The 14,716-nt window shown below is 52.0% G+C and overlaps 1 protein-coding gene across 1 annotated transcript; it reads left to right on the plus strand.

The window, feature by feature from the left end:
- The first annotated feature begins 3,125 nt into the window (after positions 1-3,125).
- KRT18 (keratin 18) lies at positions 3,126-6,983 on the plus strand. Its single transcript, XM_069489564.1, has 7 exons — positions 3,126-3,611; positions 4,396-4,478; positions 4,823-4,979; positions 5,581-5,745; positions 5,833-5,958; positions 6,220-6,443; positions 6,817-6,983. Exons 1-7 carry the CDS (start codon positions 3,192-3,194, stop codon positions 6,935-6,937), a joined length of 1,296 nt encoding a protein of 431 aa, XP_069345665.1. The 5' UTR covers positions 3,126-3,191; the 3' UTR covers positions 6,938-6,983.
- Positions 6,984-14,716: the final 7,733 nt, after the last annotated feature.

Below are 14,716 nucleotides of genomic sequence, written 5' to 3' on the forward strand. Positions count from 1 at the left end.
CATCCCTCCCTGAGTCTCCACGGTTCTGCCCCAACTCAGTAGTGCTTGGGTTCTTTCTGCAGAAGGCCCCTGGCTTGCAGGCTGGGCCCTCCCCTGAGAGTAGCTGAGGGGAGCCGAGGGGAGCCCCCCAAGAATCCCCTCACCCCCTGTCTCCCTCCAGCCCTTCCCACTACACAGATCTCTCACTTTCTGCAACCCACAGGAGTTACTCTCAAATTTGAGGAGTCAGCCTCTCCCCATTTTGCTGTAGACCCCCATCCTCACACATCGTTTGCACCCTCCTCCGGGCTGGACAAGAAAATTTCCAGCCTAAATGTTAAAGCAGAGGCTGAAGGATTTCAGATTCTCAAAATCCTCTCTAATCCTCTTATCTCCCCAATCTAGTTTCCCCAGAGCCATCAGCCCCAGCCCCCTATGGGAGAATATGGAGGGGCGGGCAGAGCTGACCCACACCTATCAGGGTCATCTCAGTTTACTCGTTAGTTAAACCTGCCTCACAGGTTCCCACTCCCCTACAGCAGGATTCCAGAATGCAAGGCAGATTGGGGGTGGAGAGCCATTTCCCCTCCTTCCGGACTCCCCTGGGAGGCTCATTACTCTACTTGTCTTTGTTCTGGCAAAGGCTCACAAGGGCCCCTCCGGCTCCACCCTCCCCGGGGGCTGGCCTCACAGTCACCCCATGCCCCTTTCCACCTTACCTCCCACCCACCCCAAAGCCCCAGTGCTGGGAATCTGGGGGCCGAAACTCCTCCTTTACACCCCTCTCCCCTGCTCTCCAAGAGGCTGTCAGTCAGAGTGAACGGGCGCTGACCACAGAGGAATCTGGAAGTGGAGGGAAGGGGCAGGCTGGTGCTGGAAGCCTGAGGTTGGTATTTGCCCCAATGCTGCAAGAGGTCAGGAATGCGGCCATCGACTCCGGCTATGAGAGATAAGGCCCGGCTGGTGGCTCTCCCTGCCAGCCCCTGCCTGACTGCACCTCCACAGGCCCCAGAAGGTTCTGAGCAGTTAGGGTGGGGCAGGAATCAGAGGAGGATCTAGGAAGAAACTTGGATAAGAATTCCAGGATCTGGGTGATTGCTTATAGAATTCAAAATCCCACAGGGGTCTTTGGAATGACTCCCTACTTCTGCCCTCCTGGGTGTGTTAGAGCCTTAATTTGCAGTAATTAATTAGTATTTGTTCAGTGAATGAGTGAGTGATAGTTCACATTCACAGTCACTGTCACCCAAAGAGATAGACCGGACAGGCTTTGTTATTCTCCCCCTACAAGTGAAAAAGCCGAAGATCATAGTTAAGTGATTTCCCCAAGGGCACACAGCTAGCAAAATGTCCAAGCTGGATGACTTTAAGCTTAGCGATAACAGCAAAAGGCAGTATGCTGCATGTTTAATCCATATACTTTATTGTACATTTCTGCACAACGTGACAATTCTGGAACCCAGTGGGGGACAAGGAAGGTAAAAGCAGGAGAAACCCCTTTGGCTGGCTGGCACCGCCAACCTCCCAGGATCCTTCCATGCAAAACCAGTGGGCATTTGTGTGTGTGTCTTTTTGCCTCCTCTTTGCCTCCCAGCCTTCAGCGGGCCCTGCCCTCCCCTGGCCAGCTCCCACTGAGTGCCTGGGGCTTTGCCCACCTTAGGGCGGCAGGCTCGGAACCATCTAGAGTCAAGCTCTGCATCTGAGCTGTGCCTCCCAGCTGGCTGGTCCACTGGCCAGTCTCCTCCCAGGGTCCCTCTCCTCCCAGGGTCCCTCTCCTCCCAGGCCCACCCTCCTGCCTGCCCTCTCCTCAGTCCAGCTGGCAGCTCGATATGAATCAATAGGTTCATTCCAGAGCAAAAAGCACAGCCTGGCGTGTAATACCAGGCCCTCCAGAAAAATGAGCTGCCAGTGCTGGCAGACTTGAAAGACTTGAAAGCCCCACATCTCGGGGCTTCCCCCAGTTCCTTCAGCAGTGGGTGGTCATCCTGCTTGGGGTGGACAAGGGAGAACGGGAGCTTCCCTACCTCCATCCTTCTCACTCATATTCTGACAAGAGCGTCCAGGAGGGGGAAGCCCCCTAGCAACAGGCTTGGACTCCCAGGGCTGCATCTAGAGGGGCTGGGAAAGGAGGAGCCTGGGGAGATGTCTTTGTAGGGAAGGGGAGAGAGACTGGCAGCCAGAGCTGAGTCTCAGCTAGAATGCTTCAGAGCAAGCTAGTGTCCTCTCAGGCCCCCTGCTGTGTGGGGCACAGTACCGTCTCCTGGAGGGATTTTGGCCTCTTTTGTTCACTGCAGTTCTCATAGTTCTTAGAACTGAGCCTGGCGCACAGTAGGTGCCCAATTACTATTTGTGGAATTGTAAGTGCTCTGGAAGTATCTGTTTACCCAGATGTAGGCAAAGCTTATATGCAGGTATGAAGACTGAGGATGTGTCCCCTGTCCGAATCACAGAGTGTGATCCTCTGAGGCCAAGGCTCCTGGGAGCGATTTGGGGGGAGGCGAAGGAGGTAGGAGGGGGTTCAGAGACTGGGCTTGTTTTCAGGAGTCTGAACCTGTTTGGTGAGTGAATGTGCCTGTGTGTATTCGAGAATCCCCATCCGTATGACTCATGCGACTGAACACAGTAAGGCAGGAGTGTCTGGGAGCCGAGTGCACTGGGGAGTGTGTAAACCAGGAGATTGGAGGCTCAGGATTGAGGTTCTCTTCTCCAGCTTCCAGCCTTTTTACCCCAGGACTCGGGGCTCCGCGACCCCCGCCCCCCAAGATCCTCTCTGCAGGTGGGGAACTTGGGCTGAGGTTGGGGACAGCTACAGAGACTCACACCCCACTACCCGCCCACCACCAGGACCCCCAAACTTCCAACCTGCCAGCACCTCCTCTACCTGGGGCAGGGAGTATAATAACGTCATTTCCTGCCCGAAACCACTGCCTCAAGGGCCAAAAACACCTGCTGCCCTTGTCCGCCCTGGTTAGTCACCCGCCTCTGGCAGGTGGGGGTGGCCTTGGCAAGGCTGTGCGGAGGGCGCGGGGCAGGTGGGGAGGGCGGGAACCGAGGGCGCGCGCTCCCGCTGCGGTCCACCTGGGGCCCGGGCTTCCGAGGCGGCTCCGGTGGCGGGGGCGGGGCCTCCCTTGGCGATATAACTTGAGTCGCGCACCGCCACCCTGCCCCACCGACCTTTGAGTCCCGTCCTCTCGCTCTCTTCCGCGGACAGCATGAGTTTCACCACTCGCTCCACCACCTTCTCCACCAACTACCGGTCCCTGGGCTCCGTCCAGGCGCCCAGCCGTAGCGTCCGGCCCGTCAGCAGCGCGGCCAGCGTCTATGCAGGCGCCGGGGGCTCGGGCTCCCGGATCTCCGTGTCCCGCTCCACCAGCATGCGGAGTGGCTGGGGGTCCGGGGGCCTGGCCGCGGGGATGGCCGGGGGTCTGGCAGGAATAGGGGGCATCCAGACCGAGAAGGAGACCATGCAAGAGCTCAACGACCGCCTGGCCTCCTACCTGGACAGAGTGAGGAGCCTGGAGATCGATAATAGGAGGCTGGAAAGCAAAATCCGGGAACACCTGGAGAAGAAGGGGCCCCAGGTCAGAGACTGGGCGCATTACTTCAAAATCATCGAGGACCTGAGGGCTCAGGTAAGGGGCACGGAGGGAGGAGCCCCAACTTCCAGCCATGTTTGACCTTCCAATTATACACTCCCTTACCTCTTCCCCCTCAAGGATAGGAACTTTATCAGGGCGGGATGAATTGACTCCTCCCCCGCTTTCTACGTCCACCCCCACCGCCCACTCCGGGGCAGGGGGTAGGAATACCCTGGATTTCCATCCACACTCCTGGCCATAGGGGCCCCAAGCGTGGGAGGGCTCTTCTCCAAGAGATAGTGGGAAGGGGACAGGGACCAGAGCTTTGCAGAGGAAGTGGACAGCATGGAAGGAGATGAGAAAAGGCAATAGGAGGACCTGGACACTGGCTTGTGGTCGAGTGGGGACAGTTAGAGGGTTAAGCGGATGTGGCTAAGGCTGAGTCATCTAAGAGTAAACAAGAGGCCTACCTGTGGGAGGGGCCAATCCAGGGGGTGGGGGGCCCACAGCAGGGGGTGAGCAGGTGCACTAGGAAGAACTGCCAGGAGAGGGCCAGGGAGAGGACTTGTTAGTAGCCGCTCACTTCCCAGTAGGCCAGCCAGCCAGCCTGCCGACGCCCCGCAGCGGTGGCAGAGTGCTGGGATTTGGGAATCCAGGAAAGGAGGGAACAGTTGTGGGGTGAGGGACAGAGGTAGAAAGGAACAGGTGTACAAGGAGAGCCTCTGGCTATTCCTGCAACCAGGAAGATTTCACTGAGACACATAACCCCTTCCACACACTCAGCCCACCTATCATTGACTTTCCATTCATGGATTAACCTCTCTGACAATCCCCCCAGATCTTTGCAAATTCTGTGGACAATGCCCGCATCGTTCTGCAGATTGACAATGCCCGTCTTGCTGCTGATGACTTTAGAGTCAAGTAAGTCCGGGGGCTGGGGAGTTGGGAGGCCTGGGAGGAGCCAAGAATGGTCTGCTCCCCAGGCTGGGTCAGGTAGGGGCTCACGGGATGGTATCTTGTTCAGGCATGGGTGGAGTTGGGTAGATGAGAGTTAGAGTCCATCATTTTATTCATTTAATTATTCACTCTTGTAACACGGTTTAAGAATACTGCCACTCAAGTGCCAAGAATGGTGCTCAGGGGATTCCCATCTGATTGTGGACTGAAGTTTCTAGTTCACAGTGGGCACAGGGCTGCTCTTAGGAGGTGGCATGAGTTGAGAAGGTTCTGGATCTGGGCTCCTCTGATCTCCTTCATTCCCACAGGTATGAGACAGAGCTGGCCATGCGCCAGTCTGTGGAGAGCGACATCCATGGGCTCCGCAAAGTCATTGATGACACCAATATCACTCGGCTGCAGCTAGAGACAGAGATCGAGGCTCTCAAGGAGGAGCTGGTCTTCATGAAGAAGAACCAGGAGGAGGCAAGCAGGGGCCACTGGCCAGGCACAAGGGGGCCAAGACAAGTCTGGGTGGGGGAATAGATGGGGCAGCCACTTGCAAATAGCCTTGCAGGGAAGTTTAGAGCTACCAGCCTGGGCTCTTCCTTATCAGACTGTTCTGATGAAGAGCATACGCAGTGGGCCACATACATTCTGTTGCTCACCTAAATTACAGTGCAATGAGGTCAAGGTGATAAGGGGCAGAGAAGGTGAGGACAAAGGTAGAAGCAGCTAGCACTAGGAGCTGGGGGCGATGGGGAATGGGAGCAGGTGGAGCTGGCAGAGCTGTCTAGAACAAGGTATAAGGAGCAGGTTTGCGGACCGGGCCAGATGGAGCGACAAGGTGAAGTGAGGAGAGAGAAACCACCTGTGCGTGACAGGCACCAGCAGTGAGTGGGTGGCATTTCTATCCATTTGGAGTAGAAAGCCCGGAGCTGCCATTGCCCAGAGTGCAAGCCAAGAATTTCCTCTGGTCTCTTCTCCAGCTGATCCTGTAGGCCTCCTAGGGAGGCAATTACAGATGAAGGGCCTTGATAGAGCTCTGACCCTGAGCCCTCCTCTCTTTTGCCCCTGTCTCTTTTAGGAAGTAAAAGGCCTACAAGCCCAGATTGCCAGCTCTGGGTTGACCGTGGAAGTAGACGCCCCCAAATCCCAGGACCTCGGCAAGATCATGGCGGACATCCGGGCCCAGTATGACGAGCTGGCTCGGAAGAACCGAGAGGAGCTGGACAAGTACTGGTCCCAGCAGGTGTGTGAGGGGAAGGGATGGCTGCCAGGATGTGGGAGGGAAGCAGGTGGGGAAGGAAGGGCCTGATGGACCATACCCACCCTGCAGATTGAGGAGAGAACCACAGTGGTCACCTCACAGTCCGCCGAGGTCGACGCTGCCGAGATGACACTCACGGAGCTGAGACGTACAGTCCAGTCCTTGGAGATCGACCTGGACTCCATGAGAAATGTGGTGAGCACCCTCACGTCACCTGCCCCAGCTCCTCTGGGCCCCTGACTTCTGTCTGGTGGCCTCAGGCCCAACCCTGTCTCAGCCCAAATCCTAGCCCTTCCATCATGAGTTCCTTTAGCCCAGAAAGAGTCGGTTCCCACTGCTCCTACCCTTACCCTAGTACTTGGAACACAGGAGCTGCTCAAAAAAGTCACAGTGTCAAGGAATGAGCAGTCCTTGGACTCTGGACTCACCCCAACCCTCCTCTCTGTGCCCCTGCAGAAGGCCAACTTAGAGAACAGCCTGAGGGAGGTGGAGGCCCGCTACGCCATGCAGATGGAGCAGCTCAACGGGGTCCTGCTGCACCTGGAGTCGGAGCTGGCACAGACCCGGGCGGAGGGGCAGCGCCAGGCCCAGGAGTACGAGGCCCTGCTGAACATCAAGGTCAAGCTGGAGGCTGAGATTGCCACCTACCGCCGCCTGCTGGAAGACGGGGAAGACTTCAGGTGAGTGGGGCTCTCCTGCCCACCCATGCTGGGGTCTAAGGTCACTTCTCCTTAAAGCCTGTGCTGCGGAAGCCCCCATGTGCTGCTGTTCATTGGCGTCCCCTGAGCACTGGGCGGCTGCTCTGTGGGTGCCCCTATGTCTTCAAGGGGGTAACAGTTCCAGAGTTCCCTCCCATGAGAAGAGAATGAACTAAGTATTGCCCCTAGCTGTACTTAGGGTACAAATGAAGTTTAGCATTTTTGGAAGGAAGTGGCCAAGAGGAATTTGGAGATAAAGGTAGAGGCCAGGAGGCTTTTTGCCTCTACCCACTCTTCTTGTCTCTCTTCTACTCTGTGGGGCTATTTGTAACTGGGGCTTGGTCTTCTGTTACAGTCTTGGTGATGCCCTGGACAGCAGCAACTCCATGCAAACCATCCAAAAGACCATGACCCGCAGGATAGTGGACGGCAAAGTGGTGTCTGAGACCAATGACACCAAAGTTCTGAGGCATTGAGGCAGTAGGACCAGAGTGCCCTTATACCAATAAAAAGTTCACAGGTCATTGAACATGCTGTGTCTTCTTTGGCTGTTTTCATACTTGTGTGCACATGCCCTGACCCAACAGTCCCATCTCTGATCAGGCAAAAGTCACCTCTGACCCTGGGGTTTCGTATGGGTGGGGGAGTGGAAGGAAGGAAGAGGCATCTGGGTTCTTGGAAACACCTCAGAGAAAGGAGGGAGCAGTAGATGGGACAGGCCACGGGCAGTGGGGAAAACTACAGTGGAATTGTGGAATCCTCACCTTGAAGGGACCTGGTGACCATAAAGCCCCTGCCCAGCCAGGGCTCATCAGCAGAAATCTGGGCCACAGGAGGAAGTGGGGCCCAGCAGAGAGGGTGGAGCACACGGCTGGCCTCCCCTGCCCACTGCTCTGCATCCTGGCCTTCTGCCCAGGGCTCCCACCCACGCTTCCCCCAAACGTATGGTCCCCTGTGCTCTGCTCATTCATACAATGGGGATATGATTTTTAGAGTGCTGGAAGTCTGGCTAGAATTGGGGTAAATGTGATCATTGACAAGGGGAGAGTCACCCTAGTGGTTCCCACCTAGGAAGGGTGCCCCTGGGTGAGCATCCACGTGGGTAAGAATGGGCATCTTGAAACTAACTGAAGTCGCATCATTTTGTGCTTTGGATTATAATTGTGTCATCCAGCAGTGTAAACAATGGTGCCTAAAACTGATCCTATGCTTTGATTGGGAGGATAATTTATCTTTTTTTTAACTTAAAAAAAAAAGATATAAAATTTAAAGTCTTCCCTCCACTCCCCAGAGTAACCACTGTTAAATACTTTTTAAAATTAAATGGGTACAAACATTGCATTTTGTTTTAAATATTTAGGATTATACTGTTCTGCACCTTGATTTTCTTAAACTCTGCTTTCTTCATTTAACAATATAACTTGAAACCTTTCTGAATCAGTATGCATAGACCTACCTCATTTGTTTGAACAGCTGCCTACTGTTTGGAGTACAAATTTACTTAACCCTTGCCTTCTAGTGAGGGAGGTCTTGGTCTCCAGTAGTTTTGCTTTTGCAAAAATGCTGCAATTAATATCCACATGCATATTTCACTGAGAGAGCGTATCTATAGGACAAATTCCTAGAAATGGTAGGTGGAGCTACCATATGAACATATTTATGAAGTACCTACTTTATGGTAGGCCCTGTGCTGTGCACTGAGTACATGTGGTGAATAAAACGGGTATTGTTCCTACTTCATGAAGCTCACAGCCTAATGGCCAAAGGTATGTGCGTTTTTATACATTCTTTCAACAAATACTTACTGAGCACCTACTATGTACCAGCCACTCTACCAGACATCAGTGAGCCACTCGGACTTGGGAGACAGATGACTAACAGGAAACATAAGATAAGCAAATTATATAGCATGTTAGAAGGTGACAGGTGTTACAGGCCCTGATGTATTATAGCAGGCAAGGGGTTTGACAGTGGGGAGAGTCAGGAAAGTGCGAAGGTGACGTATGATGATCCTGCAATAATGAGTAATGAATCTTAGACTAAAAAGGAAAACAGTTTTTATCTAAGAAATGCAGTATGTTTATTCTGCAAACTCTAAAAATATGGATGTCCTTGGTGGAAAAGAACTAAAGACAGCACAGCTTGAGGCCTTTTCTCCCAGAGAGAATCAGGGGACAATGCCAGGGCAGGCAGCCCCAGGGGGACAGGGTGGAAGTCTTCACCAATGTGGGGCCCTGAGAGAAGAGGGGTCAGGAGAGACGGTGCAATGAGCAGAGCAAGGTCTGAGCGTCAGGTACACAAGAGGCGAACTGGGAGCTTCTGCAGGCAGGGTCCCCGCTGTCTGGGTTCCTGGGTTCCTCTACCTGCAGGAGAACATCCCACCTGAGAGCAAGGGGCTCTGGTGAGGTGTTTCTCGCCCCTTTTAAACCCTCCCTCCCTGAATAAACATAGCAATCACCTGTCCCACTTCTTTTCCCTTCTCTCTTAAGCCCGCACTCTGTGCTCTCCGATCTTAGCAGGAGTCTGCAGGAAATACGCCTTTGGGGAAGATGGTTGAGCTTTACTTTATGAGCTGTGTTTCTGGGAAGCAATCAGGGTAGTTTTCTTGCCCTATCCCTCCCCACCATTTTGCATATATGTAAGTGTACTATTGACTGTGCTTTCTCAAACTGCACAGGTGCCTCCAAGGTTCTGATGAGCCTCCCTGAAGGGCTGTGCCACCCTGGCTGGCTATCACTGTAATTTAGGAGGAACCCAGCTTTCTTGGGTCCCTGAAAAGGAGAGACAGATGGCTCAGCTGCCAGGGGCAGTACAGGAGGCAGACAGGCTCTAGAATAAACTGGCCCCAGCCCACATCATAGGATGTCTACCTGTCCAAAGGTAAAACAGAAAGTCCCTGGCAGAGCCTGAGCAGTACTTGCAGCTAAGTCAAGCTGATCGGAGTAACCTGAGACAATGCACCTGATATGATTATCCCTTCTATTAGACAATGTCTCACAGTTCCCAGGGCGCTTACGCATTTGATCCTCATTACAATCCTGTGAGGTATGCAAGGCAGTGGGTATTATTGGCTCTGGCTCAGAGAGGTGGACATTGAGGTCCACAGGGATCATGTGACTTGTCTGAGATCACAGAGCTGGAAGCTCAAAGCAGGAAACCACATCTCCATGTTCCTAGTCCCAAGCTCTTTCCTCCGTGTGTTCTAACGTAGCTGCACAGGCTGCACGTTAGAATCACCCGGGAGCCTTACAAACAGTGCTCAGGCCCAGGTCCCGGCCCAGAGATTCCGACGCAGTCATTCTGGGGTGGGACCTGATTGAAAAGCTCCCCAGGTGCTTCCACTAGGCAGCCACAGTCAAGGGCCAGACCCGAGCTGTACCTAGGGGCAGCGCCAGTCCTTCCCCCTATGCAGGTCACGGCTGTGCCTGTTTCAAACAGCGCACTGCTGGAAAAGCCCAAGGCTTCTGGAACAATCCTCCTCGCTCCCCAGCATGGGGAGGTGACTCTCTGAGGGGCAGCCCAATTTGTTCCCCAAGCACCAAAGGAAAACATTAGCAATCCCAAGTTTATAATATGGAGTCATCTGTCCCATATTATATCTGTCCCATTTTATCCATCCTCTTAGTGCAAACCAGCCCAGATGATATTTTTTATTTTTTTATTTTTTGAGACAGAGTCTCGCTCTGTTGCCCAGGCTAGAGTGCCGTGGCATCAGCCTGGCTCACAGCAACCTCAAACTCCTGGGCTCAAGTGATCCTCCTGCCTCAGCCTCCTGAGTACTGGGGACTACAGGCACGTGTCACCACACCCAGCTGATTTTTTCTATTTTTAGTTGCCTAGCTAATTTTTTCTATTTTTAGTAGAGAAGGGGTCTCACTCTTAGTCTGGTCTCGAACTCCTGAGCTCAAGCAATCTTTGAGCCTCGGCCTCCTAGAGTGCTAGGATTACAGGTGGGAGCCACCACACCCAGCCCAGATGATAAAATTAATAAGTGGTTCTGGAAGGTACAGAATGGCATATAGTGCCATTTAAGCAAGAACAAATTCATATGTATATATCCTCGTATATGCAAAAATCTCTGGAAGGATACTCAAGAAACTGGAATTAATGACTGCCTCTGGCATAAGGGGAAACAAGGGTGGAAGGAGGCTTACTTTCCATTGTGTAGCCTTTTGTACCTTTTGAATCATTTACTACTAATACAAATACAAAAAGGGTGGGGATGTTAACTTTTTAATGGTACAGGAAACTACAGCCTTCCAGATAAGGAAATGTAGCAACTGTCTTTGTTTCTGTCCCACCCCATTCAGTCAATCAGCCATTCAGCAAATATTTATTGAGCATCCACTAAGTGTCAAGAACTATTCTAGGTCCAAGGGACACCAGTGGTGAACAAAACAAACAAAAAATCCCGGCCCTTGTGGAGCTTACATTCTAGCAGATAGAGACAGACAGTAAATGATAAATGTAATAAGTTATATAGATGTTCGAAAGAGTAAGTGGTTTTTTTTTGTTTGTTTGTTTGTTTGTTTTGTTTTGTTTGAGACAGAGTCTCGCTTTGTTGCCCGGGCTAGAGTGAGTGCCGTGGCGTCAGCCTAGCTCTCAGCAACCTCAAACTCCTGGACTTAAGCGATCCTTCTGCCTCAGCCTCCCGAGTAGCTGGGACTACAGGCATGTGCCACCATGCCCGGCTAATTTTTTTTGTATATATATTTTTTAGTTGGCCAGATCATTTCTTTCTATTTTTAGTAGAGACGGGGGTCTCACTCTTGCTCAGGCTGGTCTCGAACTCCTGACCTCAAGCGATCCACCCGCCTCGGCCTTCCAGAGTGCTAGGATTATAGGCGTGAGCCACCGCGCCCGGCCTGAAAGGGTAAGTGTTATGGAAAGAAACAGATATAAGGACTGAGAGTTGGGGGGTGTATATTAGTTACCTATTACTGCTCTCAGGAATTACCACAAACTTAGTGGCTTAAAACAACACACTTTTGTTATCTTACAGTTTAGGATATCAGAAGTCCTATCAAGGTGTCTACAAAGCTATATTGCTTCTAGAGGTTCTAGAGGGGGATTGGTTTCCTTGCCTTTGCCAGCTTCCAGAGGCCACCTGCATTCTTGGCTCTTGGCTCCATCGGCCATCTTCAAAACCAGCATCATAACATCTTCAAATCCATCTCCACCTCCCTGCGTCTGCGTCCACTGTCCTCACTCCTCCCTCTCTGACTCTGACCCTCCTGCCTCCTTCTTATAAGGATCCTTTTGATTACATTGGATTCACCCAGAAAATCCGGGACAATATCTCCATCTCAAAAATCATTAATTTACATGGCCAAGTCCCTTTTGCCATGTAAGGTAACATAGCCACAGGTTCCGGGGATTAGGATATGGACACCTTGGAGGGGACCATGATTCAGCCTGCCGCATGAAGGGAGGGGAATGTTGCAATTTTAAGTAGGGCAATCTGGGTAGGAGGCGACATTAAGACTGAAGGAGGCAAAGGAGTTGGCCCGGCATATCTGGGGGGGGGGGGGCGGCAGTGAGGAGGAGGCCTGCCAGAGGTGGACAAGTAGCATCTCTCAGCCCCTGACCCTCACACTTACCGTTTTCCTTTTATGTGCCTTTAGGTCCCCTTGGGGCCCACAGGACACTGGGAAAGGGTAGACCATCAACCGACCTCACCCCAAAGCTCTCTCCTTGTCCCTCCTACACTTTGCCACTGGAGCCCCCCAGAGGCCACCAGTCCGAGTCCAACAGCCTCCTCTGTCTCCTCATCTTCCCCAACCTCTGTGGCCCTTGACCCTGAAGCCTTCTGCCCTTGGAGTCTGCACCACTGCACTACCCAGTCCTCTACCTACTACACTTCCTGCAACATGGGCCCTGCCGGCCATCCTCAGCCTTTCCTCTTCCTGGACCATCCTGTTTTCATTCCCTGACCCCACGGTTACCTGTGAGCTGGTAATTCAATGTTTACCTCCAGCCCTGGTCTCGCTTCAGCCTCAGAACCATATTTTCCAACTGCCTTTGTTTCATTCGGTCATGTAGCACTGTGGTCCCCAAGGTCCACAGCCTGTTAGGGACTGGGCCACAGAGCTCTGCCAACCCTAGTCCTCCCCTCCCCCCACAAGTCCCCCTCAACTCCCCAGCCCCCCACGCCCTCTCCATGGAAAAAGTGTCTTCCATGAAACCTAGAAAGGGGGCGCTGCACAGCAGGAGGTGAGCGGTGGGGGAGCCAGCCAAGCTTCATCTGCATTTCCAGCTGCTCCCCTCCCCACTGCTGGTATCACCGCCTGAGCTCCCACCCCACCCCTGCCCATGGAAAAACCGTCTTCCATGAAACCTGTTCCCAGTGCCAAAAAGGTTATGGATCGCTGAGTAGCACACTTAGCTATTTATGTCACCTCCCCCGAGAGACTGTAAATGACTTGAAGACAGGTACCCCGTTTTATTCATCTTTGTACCATCCTGGATTGATTATACAACAATGGACATTATAATCATAATAACCAACATTTATTGAGCACTTTCTATGTGTCAGGCACTGCACTAAGCACTTCACCTACATTAGTTCACTTAATCCCAGCAACAACCCTGAGATGGGTAGTATCATAATCTTCATTTTACAGGTGAGGAAACTGAGGCTCAGACAGGTAAACTACCTTTCTTGAGGTCTCACAGATAAATAAGTGGCAATGTCAGAATTTAAACCCAGGTATTCTGGCTGCAAAATCCAAAGGCAGTAGATGGGATGGATTGGCACTCAGTTCCATCCCAAATTTGTGCCTTTCTCTTCAGAGAACAAAGCCAAAAAGTACATTTCCTAGATGTCCTGATAGCTAGGGTGTGAACCATGTCCCACCAATCAGATGCAGATGAATGCTATTTGGAAGGTGGAAGTGAGGTGAAGACCGTCCCCTGCTGCTTGCAAGCCTGGGTTGGTTGTTGTTCCTGCTGGCAAGCCTGGTCATGGGGTGTTGGATTTTTCTAGAGCAGTGTCCAGTGTCCATTTGCTTTGGTGAGTGCTGAGAGACAGTTGCCCCAGGAGAGGCAGTGGTGGCTTCCTGATCCATGGATCCCAGCTGCAATAGTGTATTCATGGGGTCAGTCTGCTTCCTGATTCCCCACCAGCTAGGGTGGTTTATGTCTCCTGCAACTAGAATCCAGAATTCAAGGAAGGGATCTGGGAGTGGCTGTCTGACTTGACTGGGTTTGAAGGCAGCCAGGGTCCCAGTTAGCACAGGCAATGGCAAAACCAGTAACTTAATTTACCACCTGGGGCTACCTGGAACGACTGGCCTATTGAACGACTGGCTTTGGCAGACTACACAGCCATTGAGCCCAAACCCTGTGGTGGGAAAAAGGAATCAAAGGCTCTGGTATGGTCTGGCTGCTTTGACTGCACTGGTGAGCTTAAAGGGAAAAAATGGCAACGCTGAGTTTTAAATTCTTGGCCCAAGAAAACCGGGGTGCTTCTAAGACTTCCTAAATGTCTCAACTCCTATAGCCATGGGGCTGAGGTAGCTGAAGCCTGACACTGCAGGTTGGTGGATTACATAATTAAGTTGAAATCACAACCTTGCCAGGTCGTATGTGAAATCCCAAGGCACGACTGAGGAGCAGCGTCCTATGAATAGAGATACGGGATTTTGGATATATTTGAGGATACTGAACGACCAGACCCCATTGGATCTCACTGACTAGCAGAGACAACCCCTTCTCTAATGAGGCTGCTCCTGTCTTGCTTGGAGATTCTGTAATGGCCTCACCTGAGGTAATGAATGTGCAGTGGGTGACTTAGGTGTATAACTAGGACAAATACAAAGTCTAACCCCAGGGAAGAAGACTCACAAACTAAAAGCATTGCAAAGATTTTGCTAGTTTACATAGACATAAATGTGGGCAATACGTGTGGGGCTGGAGTCTAAGGGTGCTAAATTAAAGAGGAAGGAACACGGGTTTAGATTGAGCTGAATTTATTTACAGTACATGGGTCCAGAGATTCTGAACTCAGTGTGCTGGCTCAGCCAGCTGGGAATGATTTTTATCTCTTTCCTCAGTTGATTGGCTAAAACCTGGACTCAGTAACAGCTTACAATAAATGAAGCTGAGATACCAGAAATTCTATTGTATAACGCAGAGGAAGGAATCCAAAGACTTAGGGAGCGAAGAATGTTGGAGCAGATTTGTCATGTACAATCCACTTACTCACCTCTAAATAATTCCCCCAAGAGGGCCTAGAGGATACTCCCTTCACTGAG

Source organism: Eulemur rufifrons, chromosome 16 (assembly GCF_041146395.1).
Source record: "Eulemur rufifrons isolate Redbay chromosome 16, OSU_ERuf_1, whole genome shotgun sequence".
NCBI lineage: Eukaryota > Metazoa > Chordata > Mammalia > Primates > Lemuridae > Eulemur > Eulemur rufifrons.

Excerpts from the sequence above, each read along its gene's own strand:
- KRT18 (XM_069489564.1), top strand. The coding sequence starts at position 3,192 with ATGAGTTTCACCACTCGCTCCACCACCTTCTCCACCAACTACCGGTCC. Across the intron at positions 5,959-6,219 it reads TGGACTCCATGAGAAATGTG|AAGGCCAACTTAGAGAACAG; the intron begins GTGAGCACCCTC and ends GTGCCCCTGCAG. Across the intron at positions 6,444-6,816 it reads GAAGACGGGGAAGACTTCAG|TCTTGGTGATGCCCTGGACA; the intron begins GTGAGTGGGGCT and ends CTTCTGTTACAG.